This window comes from Drosophila virilis, chromosome 3, assembly GCF_030788295.1.
Source record: "Drosophila virilis strain 15010-1051.87 chromosome 3, Dvir_AGI_RSII-ME, whole genome shotgun sequence".
NCBI lineage: Eukaryota > Metazoa > Arthropoda > Insecta > Diptera > Drosophilidae > Drosophila > Drosophila virilis.
In genome coordinates, this window is record NC_091545.1 from 11,535,799 (window position 1) to 11,549,398 (window position 13,600).

General features: G+C 41.2%; 2 protein-coding genes across 5 annotated transcripts in view; one reads left to right on the forward strand and one right to left on the reverse strand.

The window, feature by feature from the left end:
- rgn (regeneration) overlaps window positions 1–13,600 on the forward strand; it is a 48,915-nt gene that overhangs the window by 20,619 nt on the left and 14,696 nt on the right. The window lies entirely within an intron of this gene.
- On the reverse strand, window positions 6,912–8,488 carry sa (spermatocyte arrest). Of its 2 annotated transcripts, none has more exons than XM_002047142.4 (4): window positions 7,965–8,488; window positions 7,445–7,912; window positions 7,270–7,380; window positions 6,912–7,203 (listed from the first exon to the last, which is right to left on the reverse strand). In XM_002047142.4, exons 1-4 carry the CDS (start codon window positions 8,149–8,151, stop codon window positions 6,980–6,982), a joined length of 990 nt encoding a protein of 329 aa, XP_002047178.2. In that variant the 5' UTR covers window positions 8,152–8,488; the 3' UTR covers window positions 6,912–6,979. The 2 variants fall into 2 exon arrangements, with proteins under 2 accessions (XP_002047178.2, XP_032291203.1); XM_032435312.2 differs by having other exon boundaries at window positions 7,445–7,909; window positions 7,965–8,465.

The following is a 13,600-nucleotide window of genomic DNA, read 5'->3' on the forward strand; positions in this document are numbered from 1 at the left end:
ACATCGTATATACATATCAGTGTGTGTGCGAGTGTATGTAGGTGTGTGTGAGTGTGACCATGTGAGTGCCTGGGGAGCAACTTAAATTGAATTCAAATTTGAGAACGTGCTGACTCTGGTGTGGTAAGTAGTTGAGAGACTAAATGTCCTGGCCACCAGGACAGGGGAAGTGAATGCTACCAAAACGAAACTCGGGCTGTGCAATGGGAATTTGGCTGCACATGCACACACGCATCATGTGTCCCGATGGCATTGCGGTTTAAAAAGAAAAACACAACTTATTTCATGCCACAATGCAATGGCAACAAGGGAACGGACTGACACACACACACACACAAGTAAAAAATGGAAAAATTGTATAGAAGTGAAAGACTTTAAGAAAAGCTAGCCAATAGACTAGCCCACTCACTCAATAAACTCATCATTTGGCCGGCATTCGACGTTTTAATGATGATGCTGGTGAACATAATGATGATGATGATGATATAATCCGCAGAGCCAATGAACTGCACTGGGCTGGGCCCAGGTCATCGGAAAATCAAAATAAACACAAAAAACGGCGCGCCTCAGATTAAATACCCTAGCAGACGTACTTTTATGCAAAAACTTGAGATTCAACTGAATTTTTTTTATTGAAGCCATCTTATATAATCTCAAGAAGCTCGCATATGTGAAGAATATCTCTGGAAAAACAATTACGTTTTTCATGCAACAACTAAGAGAGACGTGTTACACATCTCTTTACAAAATCATGATACCCTCTGCTAGCGCAAAATAAAATCAACAAATTCTTGTGCCAAACGAAATGATATACAATGTTCACATATAGGAAATCTGTCTACAAATATATGTATATGTATATATGAATTGGGGAAAATGCATTGAAAATGGGTTTTTTTTTTTTAGTTTTATTGGCTGCTCATGACCTGCGGCAATAAAAATTGATGGCTGCCTGTGCCTGGGCAAGGGGCTGGGCGCACTTGTGATTTATACATGATGCCGCCGAACCGCTGCAGCAACATGTTGCCAGAGCACTGTCATGAAATGTTGCTGCAACATCTAAGCGATTTGTTGTCTGGTGCCGCCGCCGTCGCTGACAGACGCGACTGCGTCTAATCTCAACAAGATGAAGCGTTTGGCCATATGGAAAAATATTTTCAAAGAGATTGCCAAATGCTGATTAGCTAAAAAGCGGCGCACGACTCAAAAAAAAAAAGAGCAGCGAGCAGCCATTTAAAATTGATTAGAGCAGCGGGCAGCGAGTGAGCGGGCAGGGCGGGAGCAAAGCGCGGTCTCGCATTATGACAGCGACTGGAGATAAGTGCAGCGATAGCGTCACAGCCCATTAGAGCAACCTACTTCTCCTGCAGCTCCCTCTGGCTGCATAGATCAGCGCCTGATTTGATTTGTTGTGTGTTCCCCGCGCTCCTGGCTACTTTCCAAAGTGAACGCCAACACACACACTGAGATGCTGGCACGGTTTGCATTGCGGAAATCAGCGTTGAATTGTTGCCATTTTCAAGTGGAGTTTGCCTGGCATTTGGTTGCTTTGCTCACCTTCAAGCGTTGCAATTCGAGCTGCTGCCAACTGCTGCTGTTACCAGATGCTTATCAGTTGCATTAGAGATGCAGCAGCAATGCTTCCTTTTGTCTATGTTGCGCATGCGCTGCCCTTGTTCTTGATATCAGCTGTCTGAAGGCTGCTTTCACATCAAGATTAAATACCCTATGTGTCGCTGCAGCTGTCGGGTACATGGGATTCTTTAAGCCTTAAGGAATTCTATATAATTTGAATAGGTATAGGGATTTTCTACAATTCCACACTCAACTGTGGAAAATTGGTGAAAAATGGTTGGATAAAACTGTTTTGCTTGACATTCGAACTGCTGCCAAGCTATTTTTAAAGATCTTTGTAAACATGTAAGAGTTATTTCACACTTTTTGTAAATTCTATCCCTCTTAATGAAAATTTTACAAACGAGAGATGCATAAATTAGGTAAACCCCGCAACTTTTATAGAACAAAAAAAAATGTTATAGAAATGTCAAAATTTTATGATATACACTAAATTTTTTTACGACATACAAATTTCTTTAAAAGACATTTTAACATTTTTAATATATCACATGATTAAGAGAGCAGCATTTCAATCATCTATAGAGCATCTAGCAGTCGGTACACTCGGTGCCGGTGCACTTGTTCATTTGTGATGTTAGGCGCCGCTTACACTATGCAACATGCCTTTGTTCTACTCACCTTACAGCTAGCTGCCTGCCAAGGCTGTCGCGTGAGATAACTGACTTAGCTGACTTCCTGCCACGACTTGGCCAAGGCATTGTTCGGCGACTGGCTGACGCAAATGGGCAGCTCAGTGGGCCAAAAGTAGTTGATGCCACTTCAGTTGCTCTTTGCACTTGTTATGATTATAAAATGGGAAACTTGGTCTGCACGACAAGGCAGCTCAGCTGAGCTCAGCTCAGCTCAGCTCAGTGCAGCATAATCAAAAACATAATCATCATCATAATAGCTATTTATTATTGCAAGTGTTTGCTTTTGTGTTTGCTTTGACAAAAGATAACAAACTGCTTGGAATGCGCACAATTGCAATGGGGCTAATGAGACAGGCCGCTGACGGAAGCAATGCTCGGACCCAGACACTGAATAGTATCTCGAGTTGGAGATGTAGTCATCTTGGCCGATCCTCAAGCGCATTGTAATTGTCAAAGCTCAACTTGTACTGGTACTTTGAAATGTATGAGAGGCAATTGCAGTTGAAGCTGCACGCTGCACGCTTTGGCATAATAAAGACATTAGGTATTCAAAACATTATCCATAGATGCCATTTCTCACTCCCTTTCCCACTCTGTCTCTCTCCCTTTGTTTCTCGCTTGTTCTCAGGGTGCTTCGGCAGCTCATTAATTCAATTGCATTGCATTTTCGTGGAAATTGCCGGCTGTGTTTCGTCTTAGGCAAATTTGCATTTCACTTCAGCGAATTGAAGGCAAGACAGGTGAGCTGGCTACACAATTGGGCGTCCTGCCACAGAGCCATGTTAGCTGCACTCCACGCGTAACTAATTGCTTTTGCCGTCGTCTATGAAATATGCAACAGGGCTGCAAGACAAAGTGCACAACATTTGCCAGATTGGCAACTCTGAACGGGCAACAGCAACTCAGACACAGCAATCAAATTCAATCAATTTAATCAAGCAGAACACACACACACACACGCCGAGGCAGGTGGCACACGCGGCGTATGCGCAACGTGGCAGCTGCTTGTGGCTCCTCGTGTTAATTTTAACACGTAACACGCGCCAGCGATGCTAAAAATACATATCATGTACATGTATACAATAAATGTACTTTTATATAGATGCCATAATATCGAGTAACAAACACACACACAACAGCAACATACACTTCGACACGCACAGCCATTTGATACACACACACACATACACACGCTTAACTAGAGGAGAAAACTTGGGTAGCAGCAAGTTGCCTCTGAGCAGGACGGGCAGGGAGTTAGATCTGGGTCTGGGTCTGGGTCTGGGTCTGAGCTACATAATAAAGCAGCCATAAAGCAGCAGCAAAACGTGCAAATAACACGTACAAATGAACAGTTGTAGGGACAAAATACAGTGAACAGTGCTGGGCTATGCACAACTATTGTGTGCCAAAAAACAATTTCGCCTCAATTTCAACAACTAAAACTTATGAGCATTTCAATTACTTAGCAAAAGAAATATGACTTGTTAAATTGAACTTGTTGAAAAGTTTTCCAAGCTATATTTACTCGTAGATTTGATTTGACATACGATTCAACTTCACACGTTGGCGAAATGTAGTCGAAAGGCTTTCTCTCGGCTCATTTGATTAGTTGAGTACAGCTGTTTGCTTGGCCATTTGGTCATTTAGGAGACAGCGCCAAAGAAATTTGTAATTCCCAAGCGAAAGACAGAAAGTCAATGGCAAATTCTTATGCTAAACACGCGCGTGTCTGACGAGCGATTTGCTGGCGTTTCTCCGCTGCTGCTGCTGTTGCTTCGGCTTTCTGCTTCTGCTTCATCTACATGCTGGCTGTATGCATTAAAAAGCATACAAAATAATAAAAATACATGCACATAAATAACACGAGGCAGCCGAAAAAAAAAAAGAGGTACAGGCCATACAAAACCAAAATAAAAATCAAATAAACTGAAGGGCAACAACAGCTGAAAGGCAACTTTAGGTTCGCTTTGGCATTTCTGACGCGAGGAAAATGCCAACAAAAGCCAGTCACAAAAGAAAAGTAAAGCTGAAGTAAAAATTCGCACACGCCTCGCAAATTCTTAAGCCGTTGAAAGACGCGTGAACTTGAATTGATTTGCTTAGAGACTTTTCCCGGCACACACAGACACTCAGATACACAGACACGCACACACACATGTACGCATAATGCCGCTTGACAAGAGCTGAAACGACGTCATAATTATAACGAGCCGGCAATTTGTATAGCTGGGCACACTGACAACGGGGCGTATGAGCAACCGAAACAACAAACAACATTTTTATGGCCAAACAACAGAGCGGTAAATTTTAAAGTGTATTTCGAGAGAAAAAGGTTAAATGCAACCGTAAAATGGCAACCGAGAGAGTGAGAAAAACAGAATGAGAGAGAGAGAGCGAGAGATAGAACAAGGGAAAGAGAAAGAGTGCGTTGTGAGTTGACAGGGGAATTGTGATAAGGGGCGGCAAGATGAGAGGGGGCAATGTGCGGCTCGGGAAAGATTTATGAAAAATTGGCTTTTGTTTGGCCAAGCGGGTCACAAACAAACAAGATAACATACCCACACACACACACACATGCTGTGCCTTCCTGTGTGTGTGTGTGTGTGTGAACCGAAATGAAAATTTAAGGTTTATGATGAAGTCGACTTTTTGCATACGAAAGGGTAAAAGCATAATAAATGCATTTCAATATAATCAAAATTTAAGAACTTATCAAAAGAAAAAAAAAAGATTGCTAATCAAATTATTAGCTAAATGCACGTGTATTCAAAATGATTTGAGCTTCTGGCTTGATTTTCAGCTCTGGTTGATTTTTCTCTGGTCTCACAAGTTTCTAACATTACTTAAACGAGCTAGAGAGCATTTGGTAGTCGTCTTGTAAATATATTTTTCTTCACTTTTTTAGTTGTTTGTTTATTTTTGTTGTTCTGTGTGCTATTGCATGTTTCCACTTCCGCTGTTTGTGTGTTTGTTTTTTATGCGTCTGTGCCTAAAAAAGAGCACAACTAAAATAAATAAATGAAACTACATGGCCTAAGCCACGCCCACTGGCCTTGCCACAAAAAATGAAGAAGATTTATTTTTTTTTGAAAAAATCAAACTTGTGTCATAATTTTCAATATATCTCAGCGGACCACAAATGTTGATCGTAAATAAACAAAAATGTTGCCGCTGGCGAACATGGGTTAAATTAGGTTAAAATGACAACCGAAACGGGCACAAGCCGCAAAATAAAAAATATCTATATACATATACGCACATATAAATGGTAGAAGAAAACAACAGAATTTCTAATCTGGAGCAACAAATCATCGTCTAAACAAATTACGAATTCATTTGTTGCTGAGGTTTCATTTGCGCCAGTTATTGCATATTTCGAATTTGGCTTTGGCTTTTAATGGGCTCCAGTCTTTATGAGGCATGTAGAAATTGTATTTCTCGTTTTTGATTGTTTATGTTTATGCATTTTAATGCTGCAACAACAAGAACAACAACAACAACAACAACATTGAAATCGTTTTTGGCAAGTTTAACAAGAGGCGGCGCTTGGCAGCTGCCTCCTTTTGCATCATCAACTGCATTTGCAGCTGCAACTTGTGCCCTGGCACAATATCAAAGTCAAATTATGTCTGTGTTGTGCGTGTGTGTGTGTGAAATGCTTTCAGCTGTTGCCAAATCAAATAATCAACGGAAACGTGTTGCAATCAAACCAAAAATACACAAACGCTTGTGCCACAAAATGTTGCAATAAAATTAAGGAAAGCATTGGCCCAAAATAGACAATAATTAGCAACGATTTTTAGGTGTATAATTATTTTAGCCAATTTATGTGACTTTTTGGTATTCTATTTCATATTATTATTATGTCAGCTAGCCAGTTAAGGCCCCTTAAGACTTTAATACGACCACAGCATCTTGAGTCCGCAGCATCAAGTGCTCTAATCTCAAAATACTTGGCTCAAATAACTTGAGAGACACAAATAACTGCAACAGCCCGGGCACTTGCAAAAGTCGCGTGTAATCCAAACTCTTGAGTTCAAGCATAGACGGGGAATCCTTTGGCCCCCTTCCTGCCCCACCGCTCGTCTCCCTTTCTAAGGCCCTGCGCACCTGGCATTTAAGCTACGTGAGGCGAAGTTCAACTCAAACTTGTTGAAAAATTGCAAACGTTAATCAAAGTTAAGCGGCACGACGGAGACGCAGACGCAGACGACGTCGACGTCGACGTCAAAGTTAATTAAATTACAAAGTTATTTAATACTCTGGAATCGTTACCGTTAGCAGCCAGGAACAGGAGAGAACCAGGCAGGAACCAGGCAAGTGCTACAGTAAAGCACTTTGAACTTTGGCCAACACCTCACTTCACCTCACTTCACCTTTTGGCTCTTGATGCGAGGTGTTGGATGCGGCAATTGGAAACCCCTCGAAAACGTGTGTCAGTTTTTAACGAAATGTAATTGAAATAAATTAAATTGCTTGCACTGCAGAAGCTGCAGGGAATCAACTGATATGAACTGGACACAAAAATGAACACTCAAGCGGAAAGTTCATATTTGCTCGACAGCTCGAACGATATCGATTCAAGTAAAAGGTTAATAGTTTATCGCATATCAATGCCAAATATAAATACTAGTCGATTGATTAAGTACTGACTATGCCTCACAGCTGATATATATTAAATTTCATAAAATATTACTTCATAAATATTCTCATGATGAGGATTCGTCATCGTCATTTAAGTTGGGCAGTTGCCAATCGTCCTCGTCATCAAATTCGTTATCCTCACGCTCCCGATCCTGATCATGCTCCTGATCACGATCATCATCCGGATCATCATCATTTTCTTCCGATTCATTTTCATTATTGTCTTCTTCGATGGACTGATTACACTCGCTTTTATCATGCGGCTTCTTCATAAAGGGATTGTTTCGTGCTACAATTGTTGGGAAATATTCAATATAAACAAATTTATAGCTTGGAATACGCACTACCCCCTCACCCCTCTCATTGGGCGGCTCATTGAACTCGTAGATATCCACATCGAACACCTCATCGCGCGGCATTAATGCCGTTAAGTAGGCCGGCTTTTTGGGCACATTCACATTGAGCACTGTCTGACCCGAACAGAAGTGTTAGCAGCTGTCGAGAATTAGCTGCTGCTGCCGGTGACTCACCCATGAATTCTGTGCCGCGCTGCGGCTCAATGAATAGCGAGATAGCCGGCCGTGTGCGCAGGTAGTACCTATTGAGCGCCCTCTGGGTGCTCAGCTGCAGCTCGGCACGACGTTGCCGCTCCGAGACGTAGCCACGATCCGTCACAATGTCCATCATGGTGTTCTTGTAGGTGTGCACACCAGGAAAGGGCGGCATATATTTGGGTATGTGTCGGCCGCTGCGCAAGCCGCGCGACTGATTGATATCCAGCTGCGGACTCTGGTGTATATCCTCGTCGCGCGTCTCAACCGGACTAAAGCTGATGGGCGTCGGCTGAGTCTCTGCACTGCTATCACGCAACTCCCGCAAGCCACGGACCCCAATGCCCAGCACACGGAACGTGCGCTCCACATCAAAGTAACAGGGCGTGGAGCGGCCCGCATGACAGGCGGCATTCGAGGTGGTCACCGCAATGTCACGCAGTCCTGCTGATAAGGAGCACTGTAGGGAACTGGAGGGCACCGGAATGCAGTTACTCACTGTAGCGCATCAGCACGACCAGCTTGTCGTGCACCAGCTTGTTCTCCGTATTGCAGTCCTTTTGCATAAGCATTTGGTCCATCACCTGGCCTAGTATCTCCTCGTAGGGATTCATTTGTTGCAACTGATTGTAGGCAAGCAAATCAATTAGTTTGACTAGCTGTCGGCTATTTTGCTGTCCTGTCATTTGCCAGTGTTGAGTACCTGTCAAATTTTATTCTTTTCGGAGCTGTCACAGCAACTGCAGCTTTTCCTGCCCACTCTACTTCAGTTTTTCATTGGAATTTGCATAGCCAGCCTTTGGCTTCTGTTGTCTGTTTAACCCCTTAACATGTTTGCATAATCTTTCCATAATGCTGCACACAATCAGCGCTCGTTTCGCTCGCTGAGCCAATGCCAACAATTAGCCAGCGATTCGAGACGTTTCCCCGCCCAAAAACTAATTAAAATATTTTCGCTTGACGATCGCGACAAACTGCACACAGACACGCACACACACATGCACACACTAACACACAAACACGCACATAATGAACTTATTTAACGTGTTTTCATTTACGTGAATGTTTGCGTTTACGTTTACGTATCTCGCAGCGCTCTTAATGAGTTATGCAAATATTTGTTGCTGAATCAATTTTCTGGAAAACAAACGCAGCAACTGCTCTCAACTAACATCATGTCCCGGAACGAGACAAGCGACAAGAGACATTTAATTTTAAAGAACCGAAGCGAAAATACACTTAAATCGAGTTAAGAATCATTTAGAAAATGTAGACGAGAATTTAGATTGTGTCATACACCATTTCTTATTGAATAAATAAAATATTAATAACGGACTCAAGTTTTATTATAATTAGCACGAACGTATTAACCTTTTCAGCAGGTCATCCTTTATAAAGTATTTGTTTAAACCGTTTGGGAATTGCAAACGCATTGCCTTAATTTTGATTATTAGCTACTTTTGAACTTAAAAAATAATCAAGTGTAAGTTCTCTTTGATCAAATAAATGGTTGTGGTCATCATGTCAGGTGACACTTTATCATCAGCTCTCTCTCTCGTTATGAAAGATGTATGAGCAAGCACATAGCCTTAATTTTGATTGTAATCGATTTTCGACTCATTAACTTAAGAGTTCAGAGTTATAGTCTAGGCTTGAACCATTTGGGAAACACAAACGTAGTTTTTAATTTGGTCTAAATATGCAGAGCAAAATAACTGAATAATTTAAATAATAAAATCTATATTGAGCAAATTCTGTTATTTCCAAGAACTCAGCAAACCTAAAGCAAAAGTGCGCATACCCACACACAGGTAGGGACATGGAAACAAACAAGTTGGCTTGTTAAGTCCAAGGCAGCTAGTAGGAGAATGCGCGAGTATTGTGCCTAATGACAAATTTCCACAAGCCACAAGCACACACACGAGAGGCATCCAAAGCCGTCGCCGGAGCTGGCGGCCGCACAGACAGCGCAATGCATCATAAAAGTAGTTGTTGTTGTGGCAACTGGAGGCGGTAATCATTCATGAGGCATGAAAAAAGCGACGAGGTTACTGTGTCAATTGAACTGAGCCGCCGGGGCAGCTGAAAGAGTGTTGCATGTCGGCGGGCGAAGCCTTTTAGATGCAGACGTCGCAGATGCGAGATTCGCATTTGTGACGCCCAAGAGGCTGCCGCAATTGAACAAATTGCCTTCGCGCCGATGCCCCAGCACGTTGATCGTGTATTGTGGGCGTGCGTGGCTGACATTTGTGCCGGCTGCCTATCGGGAATGCAAAATCAGCTCGGTTCAAGTCTCAATCTGCGCGCCGATTCGCGGCGCAGGCGCAACTGCCCCAAGCTTGTAGCTTGTATCTTAGATAAAAACTAAATCATTTTGCAGCATGCAAATGTTATCGTTGTGTGTGTGTGTGTGTGGCTACTGCACCCATTGTTGCATAAATTTCATTCATAATTAACAAGATGCGTAACTTGAGTTGCAAGTTGTTTGCTTTTCAACAAAATAATTGCCACAATTTGTGTTGCAGCCACACACAGACACAAATTGAGCTGTCGCTGTCTTCTCTCGGCTGCTCCGAGCAGAACAGGCTAATTCAAACGATTAATTTGATAAGCTGGCAGATTAAGTCAGCAAAGACAGTCGGCAAATGCGAACGACAGCTAAACAAACCTGCAACAAATTGATTGAGCGGCAGATTACTCTGCAAGCTGTTGCCGCCAGACGATGCTGTCGATGTTGTCGATGCGGCTGCAACTGGTGCAAATTGCGGCAACAAATTGTTCCAGTTTGCCCCGTTTGCAGATAGACCTATTGAGATACCAATTGGCTGCTCCGCTCTGGGACCGTTAAGCCCACGCAGTTGGCCTGCCGCACTCAGTTAAAACTGTGGCACGATCTCCAATCTGGAGAAGGGCAGGTCAATGCTTTTGCTTTGTCTATGACAGGCTAATACCGGAACTGGAGCCAGGCTTAGCCTCAGCTGCCACAAGTCATTTGCAATTGACTTGGAATTCGGCCCAACCAACAGGTCTTTATATAACGGAGTTGCAGCCGTTTTTAAAGCAGGTGTTTGAACTTGAGGTAAAAAAAAACTTGCCCAGCTTGTGGAAAGTTTGGCAAATGAAATGGATTTTTTGAGGAGTTTAATTGAGAAATTCAGTATACAAATCTGAAATCTGGCAAAAACTGTGCCACATGTAGCATGCGGCACGCCATTTTTGAACATATTTTACATATTGCCTCGGCGATTCTATTGTCGACAGCTTCATCGAGATTTTAACAACATTTGTATATCGATTTTCTCTTGTTCCTCTTACTTAACTTAATGAGAATCGCATAGAAGAGCAAGTTGCTTGCTTTTACATTTTTGGGTCATTTTATAGCTGCAAATCATGTTTGACATATCTGTTTTATAAATTTAGCTTAAAATAGACTGCATTAATTCCCATGAAATACGCAAAGCCATTTTGGACTATTGAATGCAACAAATAAAAATGCAATGCATGCAATTTGTTAATGCCAAAAACCGAATGCGGCAGCAACGTCTGCAAAATGTGCGCCCCAAAATAAGTGCAACAACAACAATTTTCGAAAGATACAAAGTCCAATTGGGATGGGGCTCTTGGGACCTGGAGCGAGTACAGCCAAATGGCAGCCACTCGAAAATGTCACTGAGTCTGACAAGGCACATGCCTTGCCTTTTCCCGCCACGCCTCTCCCTCTGCTGACATCGTCGAGTTCTAGAATTTCTTTCATAATTTGCGTCTGCATTTTCTCACATTGTTGTTTTAGTTGCCACTTCGACTGCGTCTTCTTCTACTTCTACTTCATCTTCTTCGCATTTGCTTATTTGCCTTTGCTGCCGGTTATACGCTTCCTCTTCGGCTACTTCAGCCTCTTTATGGTACCTTAACATTGTCACGTTTATTTTGCTTGCTTTTGGGTCGTGTTTTTGTTTGTTTATTTGCCATGCGATATGTTTGTAGATGGTTGGGTATATGAAATATGGGATATGTTGGGCTTAAGTCTCCCACATTGTTGTTGCTTCTCCTCTGTAAACGCTTCTTCCTCTTGTGCTTCTGGTTCTGCCTGCGCAGCCATATTTCTGTTTTGCCTATGCAAGTGAACTTCGTAATTATGTTTCGAAAGGTTCTTTTTGTTTTTGGCACACATTTTGCATTTCATTTGGAACATTCAAGAAATAACGTGCCACATAAATCGAGTCTCTGACGTACAACTAGGAACTGAATTCTAACAAAAATATTAAAAAAAAAAAAAAAAAGCAGAAAAATATCTCTGCATAAATTTACGGGCAGCTTGGAAAGTTGATTTGAATTTAAATTTCAATCGAATATTTTGCTCTGCCTCGCATTTGTATTGTTTTTTCTTTTTTTTATTCATATTCCGATTTCGGGGCAGACAACGAAATTGAATTAATAAATGCTCTTCTAAGTCAGCAACCAGCACACCCTCCATACCATTTCATCAATATTCCGAATTTGGTTAAATTTTGTGTGTCCTCGTTTTTAATTGCCATTTTGCATAGATATAATAAAAGCTGAAGTTTTTAATAAAACGCAGCATAATTGATAAATTATTCACTTTTATTTGACATAATTGCCTGCTGCTGGCCTCTCTTCTATTTGTTTGATTCACCAAAATTTCAATTATTGCTTCCCCTCCAAATAAAAGAAACTTTCCAATTTCGGGCAATCAAAACTAATCAAAATTGTGGGCGTTGTCACCTGCCAAATACAGGGCGTGAACGCAACATATTTGGCTAGAAATGAAGAGTCTCGGACCAAAATGTTTTCCACCAAATGTGGCGTCACACTTGAATCAACATTTTCGAGGCAAATATCTTCAATTTGATTGCCTAAATGTGCCACAAATTTACCCAATATCAAATATCTACGAGCAACTGCACTGACTGTGCGGCAAACTTTGTTGCAGATGTTGCAAGAAAAAAACGCACAAGTGCAAGAGCTTTAAGTAATACCCAAATAGAAAAGTCTACCAACAAGTGCAGCACCGTGGTACAGATCCATTCTCAGCTAAAAGTGAAACTTCAATCGAATTTGTTTAAACTGCTTTTTCACTGCAATTAACAAAGTTTTTAAATAAGCTAACTTCCTCGTTTAACCTAATCAGTTAGCTTATCTTTATATAAAATTCATAAATTGAACTAAAGTTTCCTGTAATTTCTGAGTAAATTTAATTATTTGCATATTAAACTTTATATTTTGAACAAAGTTATTTTTATTTTCTGCGAAATTGTTCTATCTACTTGGCTTATAAATGCCATGGTTTTTCATGTTCATCCCATTGTCAGCTGTTGCTGCAAAGCTTAACTATTTTTAACCAATGTACACAAGGAAAACATCAGTCGGAAAAATCTTTAAGCAGCTTACATTGTGTATTTATCAACCAACTTTTTGGTACCCTTTCAGCGGGTATCATTCTCTAGTCACAAAATGTGGGGCACATAGAAGAAAATGAAGAAAAGATTCCTTACTTTTAGTTAGAGAAATCGGACGGAATTGGGATTCTATATTGTGTAACAGAATCAATCTTGTTTTTGTATAAGCAAGATCTTGTTTCCTTTAACATCTTTACTAAACTTGTCATTAAATAGTTTCGATATACTCACTGCACTTGGGCATACTCTTATCAGCATTAAACCCATATATCACATAGTTCTATAGAAAGATTTGGGGAAAAAAAACTAGTTTTTCGCATTTGCGACCTACAGAATTCCTCTTGAAAGCCCTTCGGCGTGCCGTGAGTACAACCCTTCATTCCCATTTACTTTTCATCTAGTATATATTGGAACATTTTGCTTCTTGGCTGGGAAGCCGCTTAAAGTTTTCACACCCGCAGCTGACGCTTGATTTTATGCTATGCTCGTGATTGAAATGTTGTTGAAGAATCGTTCGATATTATTTGTAAATAAGCGCAAATAGTTTTAATTATTTGACAGCAAATCGTTCAGCTATGCAGTTCACCTGTCGCCTTCGATTTTGCCTAAGCAGCAAATATAAACTTGTTTACAACCCAGATAACTATTATTACAAGTTTCTGTTGTTGTTGTTGTTGTTGTTGTCGCTATTGTTGTCATTTCGCGATATTTGACAGGT